The sequence below is a fragment of the Athene cunicularia genome (genome assembly GCF_003259725.1).
Source record: "Athene cunicularia isolate RWA chromosome 2 unlocalized genomic scaffold, athCun1 chr2_part1, whole genome shotgun sequence".
Lineage (NCBI taxonomy): Eukaryota > Metazoa > Chordata > Aves > Strigiformes > Strigidae > Athene > Athene cunicularia.
In genome coordinates this window covers 56,719,222-56,736,712 of record NW_020799095.1, presented here as the reverse complement: position 1 = coordinate 56,736,712, position 17,491 = coordinate 56,719,222, and the positions used below count along the sequence as shown (strand labels likewise).

Here is a 17,491-nt window from a genome sequence, read left to right as displayed (position 1 = left end):
AAACAAAAAAAACCCGAACCAAACCTAAGCATTTTCAGAGCATAAAAATGAGATTCATATTCCTAAGAGACATTATTTTGACCATCTGTTAAATAATCTTGCACTGGAAAAAATTCCATTCAGTGAATCTTTTTGATCAGAAGGCTGTAAACCTCTGAACTTCAGGCACCTGGGCTTGAAATGTCATCTCAGTTGTTGACTGAGACAGGATCAATCACAAACAGTGAGGATTATTTATCCACTTAAAAAAAAAATAGTGCCAAGACTGAACTCCCCAATTTGCCAACCACATCCTGTCATGTTCTTCACAGTGCTGAGCTGACTCTATGAAGCTGGAGCCACAAATAATCTCTGTCATTCATCTCTACTGTAATGTTGCTGTACATACGGAATGAAGGCATGTCACTCAAAATCATGCACCTCTGTCAACTCTACTGCAGACCAGGAGTTGTGCTTATTGGTTTGCTTGTCTGGGAAAATACTGTGTCTCTAAAAACACTGAAGGATCTGCTATGAACCCCATCATCTGCTCCTTGTGCAGCTTTTACCCTTAATAGAATTTCCTGTTAAAGGAAGCAAGCCATCTGTCATGTTGTTGGTCTGACAACTCGGAGTAAATGTTGTGAACGCATCTCTTCTCTGCATCGCTCTTCTCCCTCCCCAATCTCTCCTGTTGTGGTTTTTTTTTTTGAGATTCTGTTTTGTTTTTATAGCTACTAACACTTGTGATTGCTCTTGATAGTGAGATAATTTGGTTATGCAACAAAATAAAACCATTTTCTCCTGAATTTTGTTTTGGCTGGTTTTCTAACATTTTACTGTAGCTATTTTAGTGGTATTTCCAGTATCAAAATTAATTCCATGTTATGTTCTTCCATCCTCTCCTGCTTTATCATTGTTAATATTTATCATGTTCATTCTCATCAGTGTGGTGGGCAACAGAGGCTATATCTCCCTTCTCCATTTCTTTTCATATTCAGATTAGTACCACATTTTGCTATCATCTATTCTTGCATAATACACAAAATTTTCCTCACCTTCCATCTCTGCTTGTGCCTTAATACTTTCTTACTTCCTGTAACTTGTAACCTATTCTCTCCTATCTGACTTGACGCTTTCATTGCTTCCCTTCCCTTTATCTAAATCCCTTGTATCTTAATTTTTTTCGCTTACCTCACTCTGTCCAATCTATATGTAAAACTCCTTCGGATTCATCATACTGCTGGCCTCTCTTTTCTCTAATTCAAGTCTCTTCTGTGAGGATCCCAGGACTCTGAGATAGCAATCTTATATTCTGTGCTCAGTTACACTCATGCAACATCAGTAACTCAACAGAATTGAGCTCAGTGGCTTTGCACAGGTATAAGCAAGAGTAACATTTACTGCAGAGTTCAAACAAAAGGTAGTGGGCATTTACTTTGAAGGTCCTTTTTTGTTCCATTTAGATTTACTGCTTAATGATGTTGTTATTAAGGTGTCACTACAAGATGTCATACAGTCTTTAAAGACAATTTTAATGCATGTGACTTTATTTTCCTTTTCTGTCTAGTTTAAGTTAAAATCTTTCCACGTAAAATGGCTAAGTGTTGTTATTGATGGTGAGTAGGATCTATAGTTCTTTCAGAACCACTGGTGTAATATGCCAGTGGTTCCACCTGGTATGTTCACAGAATACGAGACACATCTGAGGCTGCAGTGTCTCATTTGGACATGATACCAAATCTATGTGAGTGTATCAAATACTTCATTCACATAATGTTTGATCAGTAAGTCCTTCAGACTTGATATCCTGCCAGTGGGGCTGCCACAATTTGTGTATTCATAAACACTGCCCTTGAGATCTTGTCTGCTCCTCTCTGGACAACCCAGTGTATTAATAAAAGAAGTTTATCTTTCTGGGTAGGGAACAGTGTCTTGCAGTTTTTATGAATTACTAGATTGTCATCATATTTTTTTTACTGATGATGTTCCCTGGTTGGAATAATATATTATGAAGCACAGCTGTTTCTAATACTTAATAATGTGACAATTAAAAAAAATTTTTTTTTTCAATAACAGAGCCAAGGAGAAATTAATGGTTGTTTGTGTCAGTCTCCTAGTCAATTCAATCTGACTTTTGCCTTAGTAGGGTTTACAGATTTATGAACTGAATAAATGAGGCTGTAACAAATTTTAGAAACTTCAAAAAAGGGTTTATTCTATGAAACAGAAACCAAGAAAAGCATGCAGTACTCTTCTAGTACTTAATTCTTTCAGCTTTCTCCCTGTTACCCTGATAAACAGGAATTTTGCCTGAGAAAGTCCTGCATGTATGTCCTAAGAAAATGTTTGCATCCAAGATTTCATTTCTGCTGCCATTTTCCAAGCTAGTCTCAGTGAGAAGATTTGATGAATGAATGCCTCGAGTTGTTTTTTATAACACGCCTTTAGGAATACAGGCTACATAAGGAAAGCAACAGGAAGAAGTCTTTTTTTTTTTTCCCCAACAAAGGGCTTTTTTAAGACAAAAGCTGATGAGATTTGTTCACTTTATATTTGCAAGTGTTGCACCTCCTTTGGTTGAATCACTCTTGGTTTACTCAAGAGGATTTAGTTTACAGTATCTCTGTCTAAGGAATTATCAGTATGCCCTGTTGCCATTTTGCTAATCACAGGGCTTTTAACCACTCTGCCCTGAAAGTAAAGAATACTTTTATTGCTGTGTTGCACCATAAATTGTATCACTGAAAATGCTGTACAGAGCTTTTTATTTTATGCAGTTGAGTGGCATTGCTGAAAGCTAGAAATTTGGGCACAGACAGCGTGATATCTAACACCTTTTGCTGTAGAAAAGGAATGCTTCATTAACAAGGCAAAATTGCCACTAGGACTGGCTGAAGTAAGTCAGATATTTCAGTCTGAATCATTTAGTCAAAAGAATTTCACCAAGGGGTAGGCGTGGTCTGGCAGCCCTTTCCCAGATACTCTCATTCAATCCAGTGGGATTGCATGCATAGCTCTGCATTTGGTACGAGAAAGCAGTTTTGTCCTTAGAAATCAATCTTAGATGTATATGCAAAATTTTTTTTTGTTTGTTTAAAGCTGTAACTGTTAGCATGTTCAACTAATCTGCAAGCTGCAAACTTCTGTCTGAATGCCATGCTTACAAGGTCATTTGACTTGATCTGGTATGTAAAGCTGTGGTTTTTGCTGTGTGATGGGCTTTTTACAGCAGTCATTTGGTCTGGTGAATCCACATAACACAAAATTCACTATCTGAGCAGCTGCTTCTCCCTCAATCCATCTTTGTCTAATGATCCATCCATATAGCAGTGTTCTGTGAAGGCTTTTCAGAAACAGGAGTTTCTGAGGGGAAAAATCACAAAAGTTGGAATTTTTGCAAGCCTTCTATTGCAAGCCTTGTTGCTTCAAACATGCAAGATATTAATGGGCATGACAGAACTTTAGAAGGCATCTGTATGGAGGAACAGCCAGGCATGATGTGAATAGCAACATTTCCATCAAGTTTTGAGTTAAGTGGAGATGGAAGTCTCCATTTTCTGTGGTTACTGATCCTCCGAGATACCAGTTCAAACTGAGACGTACCTCAGTTTGGAAACTCTGAGAATAAAAGGTAAAACTTCTACTGTCTTCTAGAACATCTCCTATCACATTTCAAAATGCAGTCTTCTGTGAGTTAACACCGTACAGTTACTGGTTACAGATAGGCAAGATATCGGCACAGGTTGTAGACAAACCTCAGAATATTAGCACAGGATGATGGAGTGGGATACAGTACAGTTCAGCTCAATCTCCCACGAACCAGATTAATTTAGCTCATCCAGAACTATGTGTTGTTATAGCTAGGTTGCTTCCAGTACCAGGTCTGGCTCTGCAGTTTGAAGTGTAGATGTACTCACTGTTGTAAAATATATCCACCATAATTAATGGGAAATGCCCTTCAGGGTGCACTTTCTTAGGGTGTGCTTTTGGAAAGAGCCCTCCAGAAGCAGAGAAGGACAAATATGAGCTCAGAAGTCCTCAAGGAATACTGTAATCATTTGACTCTAGAGAAGGGACTAGAGCTGGATTTTACTCAGTTTCACAGAGAGCTCCTTTTGTCAAGAAGCCAAGCCCAAGGAGAAAAGGTATATTTTAACTTGCTACAAATTACATGGTCTGTGTTTGCAGAAATGTGAAAAAGTCATAGGTTCACAGCGGGTGCTATGCTGCCTTTTGCAATAATTATTAGTGCAATACTTGTATAAACTGGGGTCTAGTAGGCTAACAAACAGCGGTATGCTGTACTGGTGCTTCAAGCATGGAGCTTTCCATGGAAAAGTAACACCATAAATAAAAAGTAATGCTTCATAGCTTCTGGATAGATAGTACATCTCCATGGCCTTTTTTTCTACATCTTCAGTTCTTTGCAGATTGTATGCATTTAGCACACTGGAAATTAAGACATAGTGGAATACGTGTTATCGCCTAATGGCTGGTAAATAAGGTCACTTAGTAACACATCTTTCTAGTATCCCTTTTTGGAAAAGAGACATGTAGTAGAACATTTAGAAGCCTCCTATTCATTTGCTTAAGTAAAAGTAGAGGCGAGGAGAGTCATTATTTAAAATATTTTAAAGAAAACTCATTTAAAACGTCTGGTATTTTAAGATGCTCTTGGTTATGTTTCTGTTCCATCAAAAAATCTTTAGTTAGTAGAAGGCAAGAATGTTTTTCATTTCCTGCTTTATTCCAGAAGGCTCAGCCAAGCTGCTCATTTATGACAGTGTATAGAAAAACTGATATTGTTGGGAATACTCACTGAAAAGCTGCTGTGTTAATGATGGGATTTATATTACATTAAGTAAAATTCAGAACTTGTTAGTGTTCTATTTTCTAGTTTTTTCTAGCCTTGTACTATATGTTGGAAAACACTTAAACTAAAATGCCCATTCATTATTACCAGTTAAGAAAATACCAATATCCAGTCTCAGTCATTAATTTACACTAAACCAGGTAAATAGGCAAGTGTAATGACTCTCTGTGGACTGTATTGCTTTTTAAACATTTATAATTCCATTTTATGTTCTTTTATCTGTTTTGTGGTAGGTTTGTTGTTTTTTTTTTTCCTTTCTTTCTAATGACTTTAAGCTGTGTTTCTGAATATGCCTTGATTACTTTCAAAATTTCTGAAGCAATGCTTTCCTCTCCTGGCTTTTGTATTTTAAATATGCTCAACTGGCACACTTCAAACATTTTCATTTAGTTTAACCTTTCAACTGCTGTAGTTACAAATGACATCAAAATGCTGTAGCTCTGCTCAAAGCAAAGAAAATTTCATAACCTCCTTTGAGTTTGTTAGACTTGACCAGTGTAAGTCTTTTGGATGATGGAAACTTTGAAAAGTTCAGGTTGTCCTTGTCCCAAAATAGAAGTAGTTGACTCTTGCTGAAATACATTTTCCAACTTCTTTGAAGATTCATATTGTTCGGATTTAGACTTGATTGGATTAGCTGCTGTTGTGGCAGTACATTTCTATCAGAAACACGTGAGAGAAATATACAGCATTCTTAACTGGATTTTGATACACACTATGGACAAATTGCCTGCTACTTTCTGGTCCTCTTATCCAGTCTGAAAGGTGCTTCAGGCCTGAACACGCTCCAAGAGGTAGCACTAGTCTCAGGGCAACCCCTGATGACCATGGTGCCCTCAGAAGTACCTAAAGGATATCCTCTTTCAGCTCATCCTCAGCAGATTCCTGTGTACTTTAGGAATGATGTAGGATGGGACACATAGTAAGTAGAGCCAAATTTTCTTTTGCCCACTGAGGAAAACTTGACCCAAAGTCTGAGGTCTGGTGGGGGCTAACTCTTCAAAGCTATCTCTCAAGGAGACATTGAGACTACCAATGGAGAGGATTTCTCTTGGGAAATCAATCGTACCAAAGTGGTTCCTTACAGAGTGTAGTCTCTGTATTATTGCTATACAGAGAGTCTCAGCCCATGAGGATTCTTTCCTTTGCTTGAAATACTTCATCCAGTAGCACTTAAACTCTTTCACTGACGGTTCACAATGAGTAAAAAAATACCACATTTCACCACTAAATAACATGTTAAAAGCAGAGCAATTCATACCAGTGTCCCTGAAGTTTTAACTCCTTTATAAACATTAATCTGAGTTAAGCAAATCTCACCAGCAGAACACTCTGGTGATGCTGAGACTACGGGTGTAGCGCTTCATGAAGCTTTGACAGTCTTAGATTATTCACAGTAGTTACAAAGGTGACTTGGACTAATACTTAAACCTACTCTTGTTTAAGAGTATTCCTGTATTATCTAATGGCATAAAATAAAAGCTGTGCATATCATTTTGCACACATTAATTTAACTCCTATCATCCACTTTTTAAATACATACAATTTTATTTATGTACCTGCACCTAGAATGATGGGTGTGTATGAAGTAACTGGTTTTTGTAGTTTAGTAGTTTGCATGCAGCAGCCATGTAACTGTGAAGCCCTGCTAGACAGAAGTAGAGTTACTGTGATGCTTCTTGTGGAGTCATTGTGATGCTGCTTCATTCTCAGCAGAAGTACTCAAATAAAAATTAAAATTAGCTACTGACAAATAATTTTCTTCTGTATTTTCTTAAGACCATAGAGGTCATAGATTGTAATTTGCTTATAGTTGGTATAAAAACCTAACAAGAAGTTTTTCTTTTTTTGTTATTTGTGGGAACTTGCATTGCCAAAGAAAAATACTTACGAAAGTTAGCTAAAAATAAGCCTGTTTGTTGCAGGGTAATAGTAACAAGTGCTTGAAAAAAATGTGCAGTTAAACCCAAATTTGATACATTTCTAAATTATTTCCCTTGTGTACAAATCAGGCCAAATGGACTTTTTCCTGCAAATATTTTGTTAGAGGGCAATACCTGTTACAGTCGAAGTTAATATCTCCTTACTGACACTTGTCTGCTGGGATCATTCACTTCCCAGAAATGCAGTTGAAGACATACGATGTAGCTTTACCACGTGTCAACAAGATCTAATATTATATTTCTCATAACATCTGGGGGGGGGGGGGGGTGTTTATTCTTTTTTAAATACATCAATAAGATTTTTAAACAAAATTTTTCTTAGTTACATCATTGTAATTCTAGTCACATATAATATGTCAAGTGAGGAGGGAATATATGCCAACTATGGCTATATTGCCAAAATAATTTTGATCCCAGCAGTAAGTATTTTCAGATGTGTGCTTTAAGTGAACTAAATTAAATACTAAAATTACAGTTTATCCAGGTTAATGTTCTGTTTCCTCAGACACCTCCCTTTTCAAACTGTTGGGACTATCTGCAGCTTCAGCTAGATTAGATTTTGGTTGCCATCTTTTTAAAAAAGATATGTTGGTGGAAGAACAGATCTGGAAAAGTTGTTTATAAGTGAAAATCTGTATTGGATTTTGATTTTTTTTTTTTTTGACATATGGTTTGCAAATGTTCTGTGACTGGATTGATTTTACTATCTTCCTTTCCACATGGGGTAACATCAAATTCTGAGCAGTAGTTAAAGCAGAAAACTTTGTTATGAAATACGTGTAAACAGTACATGAACTTCAGTGTCAGTACTGCCCTGTATAATCCTCCACCCTTTTTATTTTCTGTATGCACTAACCCCTTGAGAGAAAATAGGCAATATAGTAAAATCTTTATACATAGCCGTATCCTCAAAAGTGTCTGAAACAGAATGAACTCAGTTAAACATACTTGAGTATTAGATGAATTGCTCTTAATGACAGTAGAAAAATCAAGAAGTACAGCTTCATTTCTATTCTATTCCTGGGATTATTTTCAGCTCCATTAGGACAAAGGTAATGCAACACACTTCTATTTAAATATTTTGAAAGTTAACTGGAACTTATTATAATACATTTAAATTATTCCCCTATGTGAAGAGGAATTTCTCACTAAATTATGTAATCAAGATTAATTTTTTGTAATTTTGTCTCACCTACTCCCTCTCAAATATATGACATCAAAAATATGTCCAAAGAAAAATAATTCTGTCATATTTTGGGGATCTTACATTTTTTGTCAGTCATTTCCAGTACAACAGTCATTTTTAATAAAAAGAAAAAGTTATTTGCTTGTATTTCTGCACTTATTTTAATTACCTACATTCAAGCATACAATAGTGAGCAAAAGAAGGAGGTAAACTTCTGTGGTATTATCTTCATATATTCTGAAACCTGATACAAAATCATATTGGCTTTTAATAGTGCCTAATTTAAAGATAAATGCTAGACATATCTGTAGGTCATATGATTAAACATTTATGACTATATTAAGAAATACTGGGAAGCTTTTTATTTATTTATCATTTTGTATCTTTTCAAGTCATATTCTAGAATCGATGTCCTACAGTCTGTTCAATTCTCAGAAGAGCTTCTAAAGGACACAAAAACTAAAGCAGAGAAACAGAACTCCATCTTATTTGAGAAAACTGCCAAAAAACACCCCTACGACAAAAGAGGAGAATGTCTGACCTTCTCCTAAAATAATAGTAAAGTCACGAATTCTAGTGTGAAATATATTCTTATTGGAGTAGTTTGTTTCTTGGTTTCAGAGTGATAAAGGAAAAGTCACTGGCAGTGAGAAAACAGTACAACATAAAATGCCCAAGTAAGCAGGCTTTGAAACAATTAAAAATAATTTTTAAAGGAATTAATTGTTTAACTAGCATATTTCCAAAATTAAATGTACCTCTTTAGATACAAATTTCAAGCCATCTCTTTTCACTTATCAATTTAGTGTAATTAATAGTCTGTTTAAATCAAGTAAGCTATTAAGAGATCAGATCCTTTGTCCTTTATTAGTTTTATTTTTAAAACAGGTACAAAGCAACCCACAACCGTATGTCACATTAAGTAGTCATTCAGCATATCGCTATATAAATAGCTCATTAATTATATATGAGGGGAAAATCTTTCTTAAGAAATACTGGAAGAGATTTTGCTTGTCTCTACAAGCCTAACTAATAAAACATTTTTTTTCTACATCATAGTCAGTTTTAAGATTCATATCAATAATCTAGTAGCCTCTAGCTAGAAAGTCATTGAGGATAGCAGGATTTCAGTAAGGCATTCCCTGTCTATTCATACCATTTTCCACTACTACCTGACACATAACGTGAGTTATTGGAATAACAAAAAAGTATTGCAAATGATATTGTTAAGAGGAAATGGAGTCTGGTTGATATCAAATATGCACATGCAAAGGATTAGACAGTACCTGAAGAGCCAGCATCACAATATTAATTAAAGTGAACCCTGTGTTAGATTAAAATATTCCTACTTACCAGGGGAGGAAATATTTTTTTAAAATAATAAGTGTTGATTTAAAAAAAAAAAAATATATATATATATATATATATATATATATAAAAGAAGGCACATTAATATTAGATGACTTATCATATTGATCAGAGATCCATGAACTCAGCTTTGAATATGAAGAGCTATGATTTTCTGTATTTTGTCTTTTTGTGATATTAATGTAGAGGATTGAGAGAGATCAGGTAAGACTCTAAATATTGTAACAATAACTTCTGATAAAAATACTTATATTTGGTATTATTTCCTTGTGAAGCAGTTAATAATACATAAATGTTTCCTGTATATGTTGCAAGGTTTCTCTTTTCTGCACAGATTTGAGAAATAACCTCATTACCTATCCTATTAAAAACTATGTTTTTGTGAAAAGAATTGAGTCATTTTTCACCACAGTTTATATAGCTGACCATAAATTGAGCATGGATCAGTACGCCACATTCTGTAACTGTTGTGCAAAGTCTCACGTTGATTAGAGTCGACAGTGAAATGCCCATTGTTAAAACCCATCCAATGTTAGCAGAAATGTGGCATGAAACAGGTTGAACATGTGATAGCTGCTGGCACTTTGAACGTAGTCTATTCAAATGTCAGATTAGTAAAGCAGTTTGGAGGGGTTTTTGCATTGTGTTTAACACAACTGGAAAAATCTAGTGCGATGGTCATTTCCTGCTGAGTCAGAATGCAGCAAAGCTGCTCGAATGTGGATGCAGTGGCCCACAGGAGATGGTTGCTTTCTGGTCTGTGCTGGAGAAGAGACTGCAGTTTGTTTGGAAAAGTAGAAATGACCAAAGAGCTTCTATGAGATTTGTGAAGGAAAGTATTTCGATATGTTTTTAAAACTCTCCTTTCAAAGCACAGTTTATCTCTTCGGCTTTTGAGTTGGTTTGGGTGGTTTTTTGTGTGAATTGCTAACAGTTGTGAATATGTGGTTGCTAGAAGAGATAGCACTTCAGACTGTTTAGCGCATAATATTGAAAGAGGCTTAAAATCAACAACAGATCTGTAAAGATAACTCTGGATTAATTTACAGAAATTATTTTAGTAAATGGGATTTACCCAATATATTTCTCTAAACAGAAATCTTAACATATGGTTATGGTAAGAGAAGTTGGACTACTTCCTCTCTTTCGGAGAAAACAGACTGAAAAGTCTCCCAGCTGTATTCCTGCTCTACTCATTTTGTTTCCCTCCTTTCTACCAGTTTTTGCCCGTGTGGAGAAGAATAGGCATTTCTTGTGTTCCCTGCAAGTGAACCTTTGCAAGAAGTTCTTTTTCTTGGAAAGTAAGTTTCTCTGTATTTATTAATCTCTCTATAATTTTTCCTTCTCTTATTCACTAAAGACGCTTGGCTTGCATTTAGAGGAAATTTTAATAACCTTTGAAAACATCGTATGTTGGCTTAGCTCCATGGATGATATCTTACAGCAGTTAATCACTGACCTCATGTATTTGGTTTAGGTTGTATGTATATATAGGAAATACTGGCAAATTCCCTTCACAGAAAGGAAGTGTGAGAGATGAATGATAAAAGGTTGGTTTGATAAACTGGGCAAGGATGATCTTTCGTTAGGGAGGAGAAGCGCAAATTTCCTATCTCCTTTGCCCTGTCAGCATGACTGAGCTCCAATATTGAGGGTTTCATCTACAACTAATTGCTTCTGGCCTCTCATAAGAACACTTTGTCTATGCAGTGTTTGATAGATGAGTGTAAAGAGGGGCCGTAACATGTTGCACAACCCATTCACCTTCCTTTCCACGCCTGGAATGAAAGCCTGCAATCTGCAGCCTGCAACCCAGCAGTGATTAGTAGAAAACTGATCGATAGACAGTGGCCTATTCAGGCTGGTGTAGTCCATTGCACTCTGTCTGGCCATGCCTGGGGTCACATGCAAGAGCTTGCTCTTATTTATTCCGTGTGGTTCTGTGGGTGGTCCCCTCTTGCTCTCAATGGAGGATATTCCCCCTGCTTCTGGGACTGCCCTCCAGCAGTCAGATGGAGCACGGTGGGACTGCTGGCAATCTTCTGCCATCCAGAAGCTTTTCTCCCTTCCTAATAAAAGGGTCAGGTAGAGGAGTCTGCAAGGTACAGGATGGGTGTCACTGGGAAGGGGAAGAGAGGGACTCAGAGCTCAAGCAGCAGCAGGAACATGGACATGAACAGGATCACGGATTCACTCTTGCAGTGCTTAGACAGAACTCTTACAAAAGACAGATGCTTGTCCTAGTATAACAGATGTGCTTGTTCTTGGATAAACTGCAATGGATGCTGTTATCATTGTACACATCTAGTACTCTATTTTTGTTTATTTTGTTTCAAAGCTGCTGTGTGCTACATAATTGAAACAGGAATGAAAAGCTCTGCAATTGAATGGTGTTGATCTCATCAGACAGGTTCTGTGGAAGACAGAATAGCAGAAAGTGTCTAGGCTTTCTTGTAAAAAGGAATTCATAAATTAAATGAAAGAATTATTAGCTAGGAGAGATGCTTAGCTACATAAGCAACTGTTAGCTTGATTTCTTATTCAGTAAAGACCAAAGCTTCTCAAACAGACCACATAAAGTGAATTCAGGATACCAAAACATGGAATCACAGAATAATTTGTTTTGGAAGTTCTCTTCAGCCAGGGTCCAGTCCCCTTTGCTTAAAGCAGGGACAAATTCCAAGGTAGAGTGGCCTAACCAGGGATGTATCCAGTCGGTTTTCAGTATCTATAAGGTTGGAGGTTTCCTTTCACCTCTCTCTGCACTTGTTCTAGTGTTTGAACCCCTTGTGAATTTTTTTTTTCCTAATACCTAATTGAAATTTCCCCAGTTACAACTTGTGTCTGTTAGTATCAAACAAGCTATTGAGACACCTCTATTTAAAATTAAATAAGCTCAAATGGAAAACTGGACATAAGGAGTAGTTTGAAGTCATTAAAAATATCAGAATTAATAAAAATAAACACAGTCTATTTAAAAATAGACATAGGACCTCACTTTGATCTCAAGTCAATAGCAATTTTGCACATGAAGTGAAAGGGGTTAGAATCATCATAGGATTTGCACTCAGGAATTTTTACTTGACTGCCCACTGGATGTTAATGTCAGAAAGAACATACAGATTTCAGGCCAATATTTAAAAAAACCCAAACATTAATGGAGTATTGGAGATGTAATAGAGACATACCTTCTCATATGGCATCATAAAACGTGGCTCAGAGAGAACAGGAGGACACACATACGATCCCTTTTTTCTGTGTAGCATTGCAATTTCTCTTGCTTTCAACATGCAGCAAACAGAAGTATGTGAATTGTCACCTTTCTGATGGGGGAACAGGATTCAGAGGGCAGCAATTAATCTATTCCCTACTTTAATTCCTTATTCTGCCCATTTCCAGTAAATACCCACCTGGAAGACATGCAAAAGGCAAGCTAGAAAATCTTTGACACAGCGTAAAAGTTGCTTGAAGGAGTAGCTGGCCATATTTCTCGAGATATGTCTAATTTTCCCAAGAAATAGGGCGAATTTGACGTCAAATTTCTTTTAAATACTCAGTTTTCTTGTATTTTTAATGTCTATGATCAGAGAACTTTTTAGTATATGTGGTGTATATAATATCAGGGCAGTATTAATTAAGCTCAAAAAAGTTTCAGTTCTCAGCAGAGAAAAAATGAGCAGGAAAGTGGGTATTGAGAAAGAAAATTCCCTAAGAAATCAGGAAAGCAGAAAAGACAGAGAAAGCATCAAAAACCACCACAGAGCTGAAAAGGTAAAAAAATGATGAATAGCATTAATAGGAATTAGTGATTAAATTTTAATTTTCAAAGGAAAAGATGTGTAAATGAAGAATAGTAGTAAGCAGTAATCACACTAGAACACAGGAGAAATTCAGCATCTAAACAGCCAAATTAAAAATGATCAATGATGATTTATTACTGATGGATATATGTTAAAGAGACTGTGAAGAGAGAAAAATGATGAAAGTAGCTCTTTGTTATACAGTACGTTAAAATAAAAGTTTGAAAAGAATTGGTAGAATAGGTCATGACAGAAACTACAATAGGAGGATCACTGTCTTCTGTAAATTAAGCTAATGGTCCCAGTTTAGCAACTGGGACATTGCTAGGCCTAGGGACTTGTTACTTCTTGTATTAATGCTAAATTTGGCCACTTAAAGGGGATAGAATCAGGAAAATACTTTCAGTTTGAAAACTGATGCAGACAGAAGTGATCCATGTCTGAATAGGATTGGTTGTAAAGTGGGCTGTTTTTTTGTGAAAATCTGGAAATATTTATTAGAAAGATAAACACTAAAATACAAAGATTTTCTAGTTCAGAGTTTTCAGACAAAGGTCACAATTTTCCATGAGAAGCAGACACATTTTCTGGAAGATTTTTGGTTAATCCAAAATCTAGTTTTATGTTATAGGACAGCATTTGCCAGCCTTAGCTATGAAGCATGAACAGATTAGTAATCCTAATTCACCTCAAATACAGAAAATGGATCATACTCGAGATGTAAACTTTCAAAACCATCACTTGTTTTGTTTGGCTTCTTAACTTTCCAGTGGTGTTTTGCCTTCCTGTAGGCTGGCATTTCATTTTTTTTATGTCCATTTTATAGTTTCTTCATCCTTTGGAAAGTTAGCATCTCATGACATTTATATATGCTTGAAAGTCATCTAGAAGATGATATTTGTAATGAAATAGAAAGAGTAGTAGGAATTAATAAGGAAGTACACAGTATAACAAAGGATAAAGGATAGGTTATAAGATCTGTAAAAGATGTACTTTTTCTCTCTTTTAAGATGTTTAGCTTGTACACTCTGAAAGTAATGGATCAGCCTTCTTGTATTTGCCTTGCCTAATGGAACACACCACAAATATAGTCACAGTACAAATAATAACAACAAGACTAAGGCAGAGACGAAAACTTCTAAAGCACTAAAAAATAAGTTGGAAGAGGCAGAAAAAAAGAGTTAAGAAAATTGAATGGGGAGGGGGCCATGTCTGGTATAAATTCTTAGAAAAATACTTTTTTTTTTCTTCACCATGTTTTTTTCATACTGCATTGTCTCTAGTATAACATCTATGTTTTAAAATCCAGGAGGCGAGTTTTAGAAATTATGTTACTTACAGAAGCTATATCGTGTAGAAGGTTAAGAGAGAAAATGGAAAATCCTTAAAGCACAGTAGGGAACAAGAGGCCCATGAAAGTGACTTCACTGTATCTGATGATTGGCAAGTAAAAAGTATTGCCAGAAGGGGCACGTTGTTTCAAAGAGAGACCTTCCTGCCTTTTTCTCAAAAAAAGAACAAAGATGTGAATGCTAGGAGAAAGTAAAAACTTCCCAAGGAAAAGGGAAAGGAATCAAACATTTACTAAAACTAAGTCAAGAAACAAGTTTGTGGAAATAGGCCACCTTTTTTATATTCTGTGTGCCTGATATTCACTGATAATGCAAGAGGCAGCCAGACACAAGCTGGTGCTGATCCCCATATGGGGACTGTGGCAAGTTCCTTGCTACTCTAGCAGTGAAGGAATGAGTTTCAAAGCCTCAAAAAATGCAATGCTGCACCCATCTCTGTGAGCAAGTATATGCCTGAATCTGGGAGAAGTTCTGGCAGAGATCTGGCAGGCAGATAGAGCTGGTTTTGTAAATGCTGGTAATTATTGGTCTCCAGAGTACGTAGTCCTGGTTAATGTTTTGTTTATAATACATGGACTGTTTCCTGAAGTCGTGAAAACACACGGTTACAAACTATGGCAATATATTTGTTGAAGTGAGACTGACGGGTCTGGTGGCAAAAACGCTGTGCAGAATGGAAGCGCAGTAGCGCAAGCGTGCCGTGGGCATCTCCTCAGCTGAGGTGTGAAACAGCTGCTGCAGCCATGCCACACTTGAAAGCCCGTGCATCTGGTAAATGCCCTTGAGAGACACCTTAGCTTTCACCCTAGCATCCACAGATTAAAGGAGATAGTTGTTGCAAACTAAAGAACCTTATTTTCACAATCTATGTTCAGCAGTTGGGCGGAGACAGGGAAATTAGCTGTTCCACGAGCAGCAAAGTTAATAAAGCCTGATCTTTTCCAAATTTGACCTAGGTCCCCCCATAACTCTTTACAATAACTCCAGCCCTCTTCCATACCCGCTCTGCTCCCCATAACTATTTCCCCCAAATATCGCCCACTTGCCCCTGTGCTGCCTGTTCAGAGCAGAGGCTGGGTCTGCACTGGCTGATCACGGCCCTCCAGGATAAGTGATAGTTACTATCAATACCTCTCCCTCTCCTCTACCCAAATGCCAGTGTTCACTACTTTTTTAGAAACATTGTTATCTTCAGTACTGCTGCCCCTCCGACGATTTGTTTGAAATTGGACAGCAGGTTCACCATTTACCAAGAAAGGCAAAAAGCTCCAGGGGTCAGGTCTCATTTCCTTAGGAAACCAGGGTTTAAACAAACGGTCACAGATCAGTGATTAGATTACAGTTTCCGCTGAGAACTTCATGGGCTGAGCCAGTCAAAGTTACAAGTCTAAAACAAATGCATGCAGTGCGATACTAAGCTTTATCAGCATGACTGCTATATAGGCCCATATGCCACAGAAAAAACTACCTAGAGGTATTTTTAGCAAAGGAACCTAAGCTTGTAAAAAGTGGAACATACATATTTCACCTGCTTCAGCTATTTCTTCCCCCCCCTTTTTTTTCCCCCTTTCCTTTTTTTCCACAAAAAATATACATTGTCTTTTTCAGATGGATGCCTGGCTCAGAGTAAAGGACATGCAGTGCACAATCCCTAGTAGAAGCTGAAAATGGATGACACCTACTGATGCTTTTCAACAATGTCATCTCCACTTTTCCTGTTTGAGATGGGTGAGATCATCAGGAAAAAGTTCTAAAATAAGCCTGGGTGACCTCTTCATCCTTTGACTCCTCTTTCCACAAGTCTAAAAACCATCAGAAGAAATGACCAGTCAACTACCAGAGGAGTCTGTGGAGACCCAGAGCTCAGATGAGCTTGAGTGCAAGATCTGTTACAACCGCTATAACCTGCGACAGAGAAAACCAAAAGTGCTGGAGTGTTGTCACAGAGTATGTGCCAAATGCCTTTGCAAGATCATAGACTTTGGTGATTCCCCGCAAGGAGTCATAGTATGCCCGTTTTGCAGGTTTGAAACGTGCCTGCCAGACGATGAGGTTAGTAGTCTTCCTGATGACAACAACATCCTTCTGAATTTAGCTTGCAGCGGAAAGGGAAAGAAGTGCCTACCGGACAACCCAACAGAACTGTTGCTGACTCCCAAAAGGTTGGCATCTCTGGTTAGCCCTTCTCACACCTCTTCTAATTGCCTGGTTATAACAATCATGGAAGTACAAAGAGAAAGTCCCCAGACTCTGAACTCAACCCCTGTGGTGGAATTTTACAGGCCTACGAGTTTTGACTCTGTTGCAACTGTGTCCCACAACTGGACAGTGTGGAACTGCACATCTTTGCTCTTCCAGACCTCAATTCGGGTGTTAGTGTGGTTGCTAGGGTTGCTGTACTTTAGTTCCTTGCCTTTAGGGATTTATTTACTGGTATCTAAGAAAGTCACCCTTGGGGTTGTCTTTGTAAGCCTTGTTCCTTCGAGCCTTGTTATTCTCATGGTTTATGGCTTTTGCCAGTGTGTTTGCCATGAAGTTCTAGACTGCATGTCATCTTGATAACAAATACAGTAAAATAAGATGTATGGCCACATGTGTAGCATAGTTGATTTATCCTGCCTTTGTGTTCTTATTTATTCGTATTGTTGTTCATCCCACTAAATGAGAGCAGTGGCCCTAGTTATATGGTCCTTTTTTTCTACATGATTTGATTCTCCTCCTCTTTTTTTAAAGCTAAATAATGGAAATAAAATTTACATGTTGATTTTAAAAGGCCAAATTGTAGAAAGGGTTAGAGCAAAATGGCAAAACTTGGTGCCTGCTGGTGCTGCCACTATTCAAATGAGTAGCCCTTTGCTCTATTGACTTGATCATGTCAGTCAAGGCTGCAGGATCCACCCTAGAATAAATTAGTAAAACAGGTACCTTCTAGGTCAAGGTATGGCATCTTTTCATCTAAAGCATCTCATGCTTTGGAATATCTGTTA

General features: G+C 37.2%; 1 protein-coding gene across 1 annotated transcript; it reads left to right on the top strand.

The window, feature by feature from the left end:
• Positions 1–10,590: 10,590 nt before the first annotated feature.
• On the top strand, positions 10,591–17,063 carry RNF182 (ring finger protein 182). Its single transcript, XM_026842658.1, has 2 exons — positions 10,591–10,653; positions 16,113–17,063. Exon 2 carries the CDS (start codon positions 16,326–16,328, stop codon positions 17,061–17,063), a length of 738 nt encoding a protein of 245 aa, XP_026698459.1. The 5' UTR covers positions 10,591–10,653; positions 16,113–16,325.
• Positions 17,064–17,491: the final 428 nt, after the last annotated feature.

Coding starts and splice junctions, on each gene's coding strand:
- RNF182 (XM_026842658.1), top strand. CDS start 16,326: ATGACCAGTCAACTACCAGAGGAGTCTGTGGAGACCCAGAGCTCAGAT.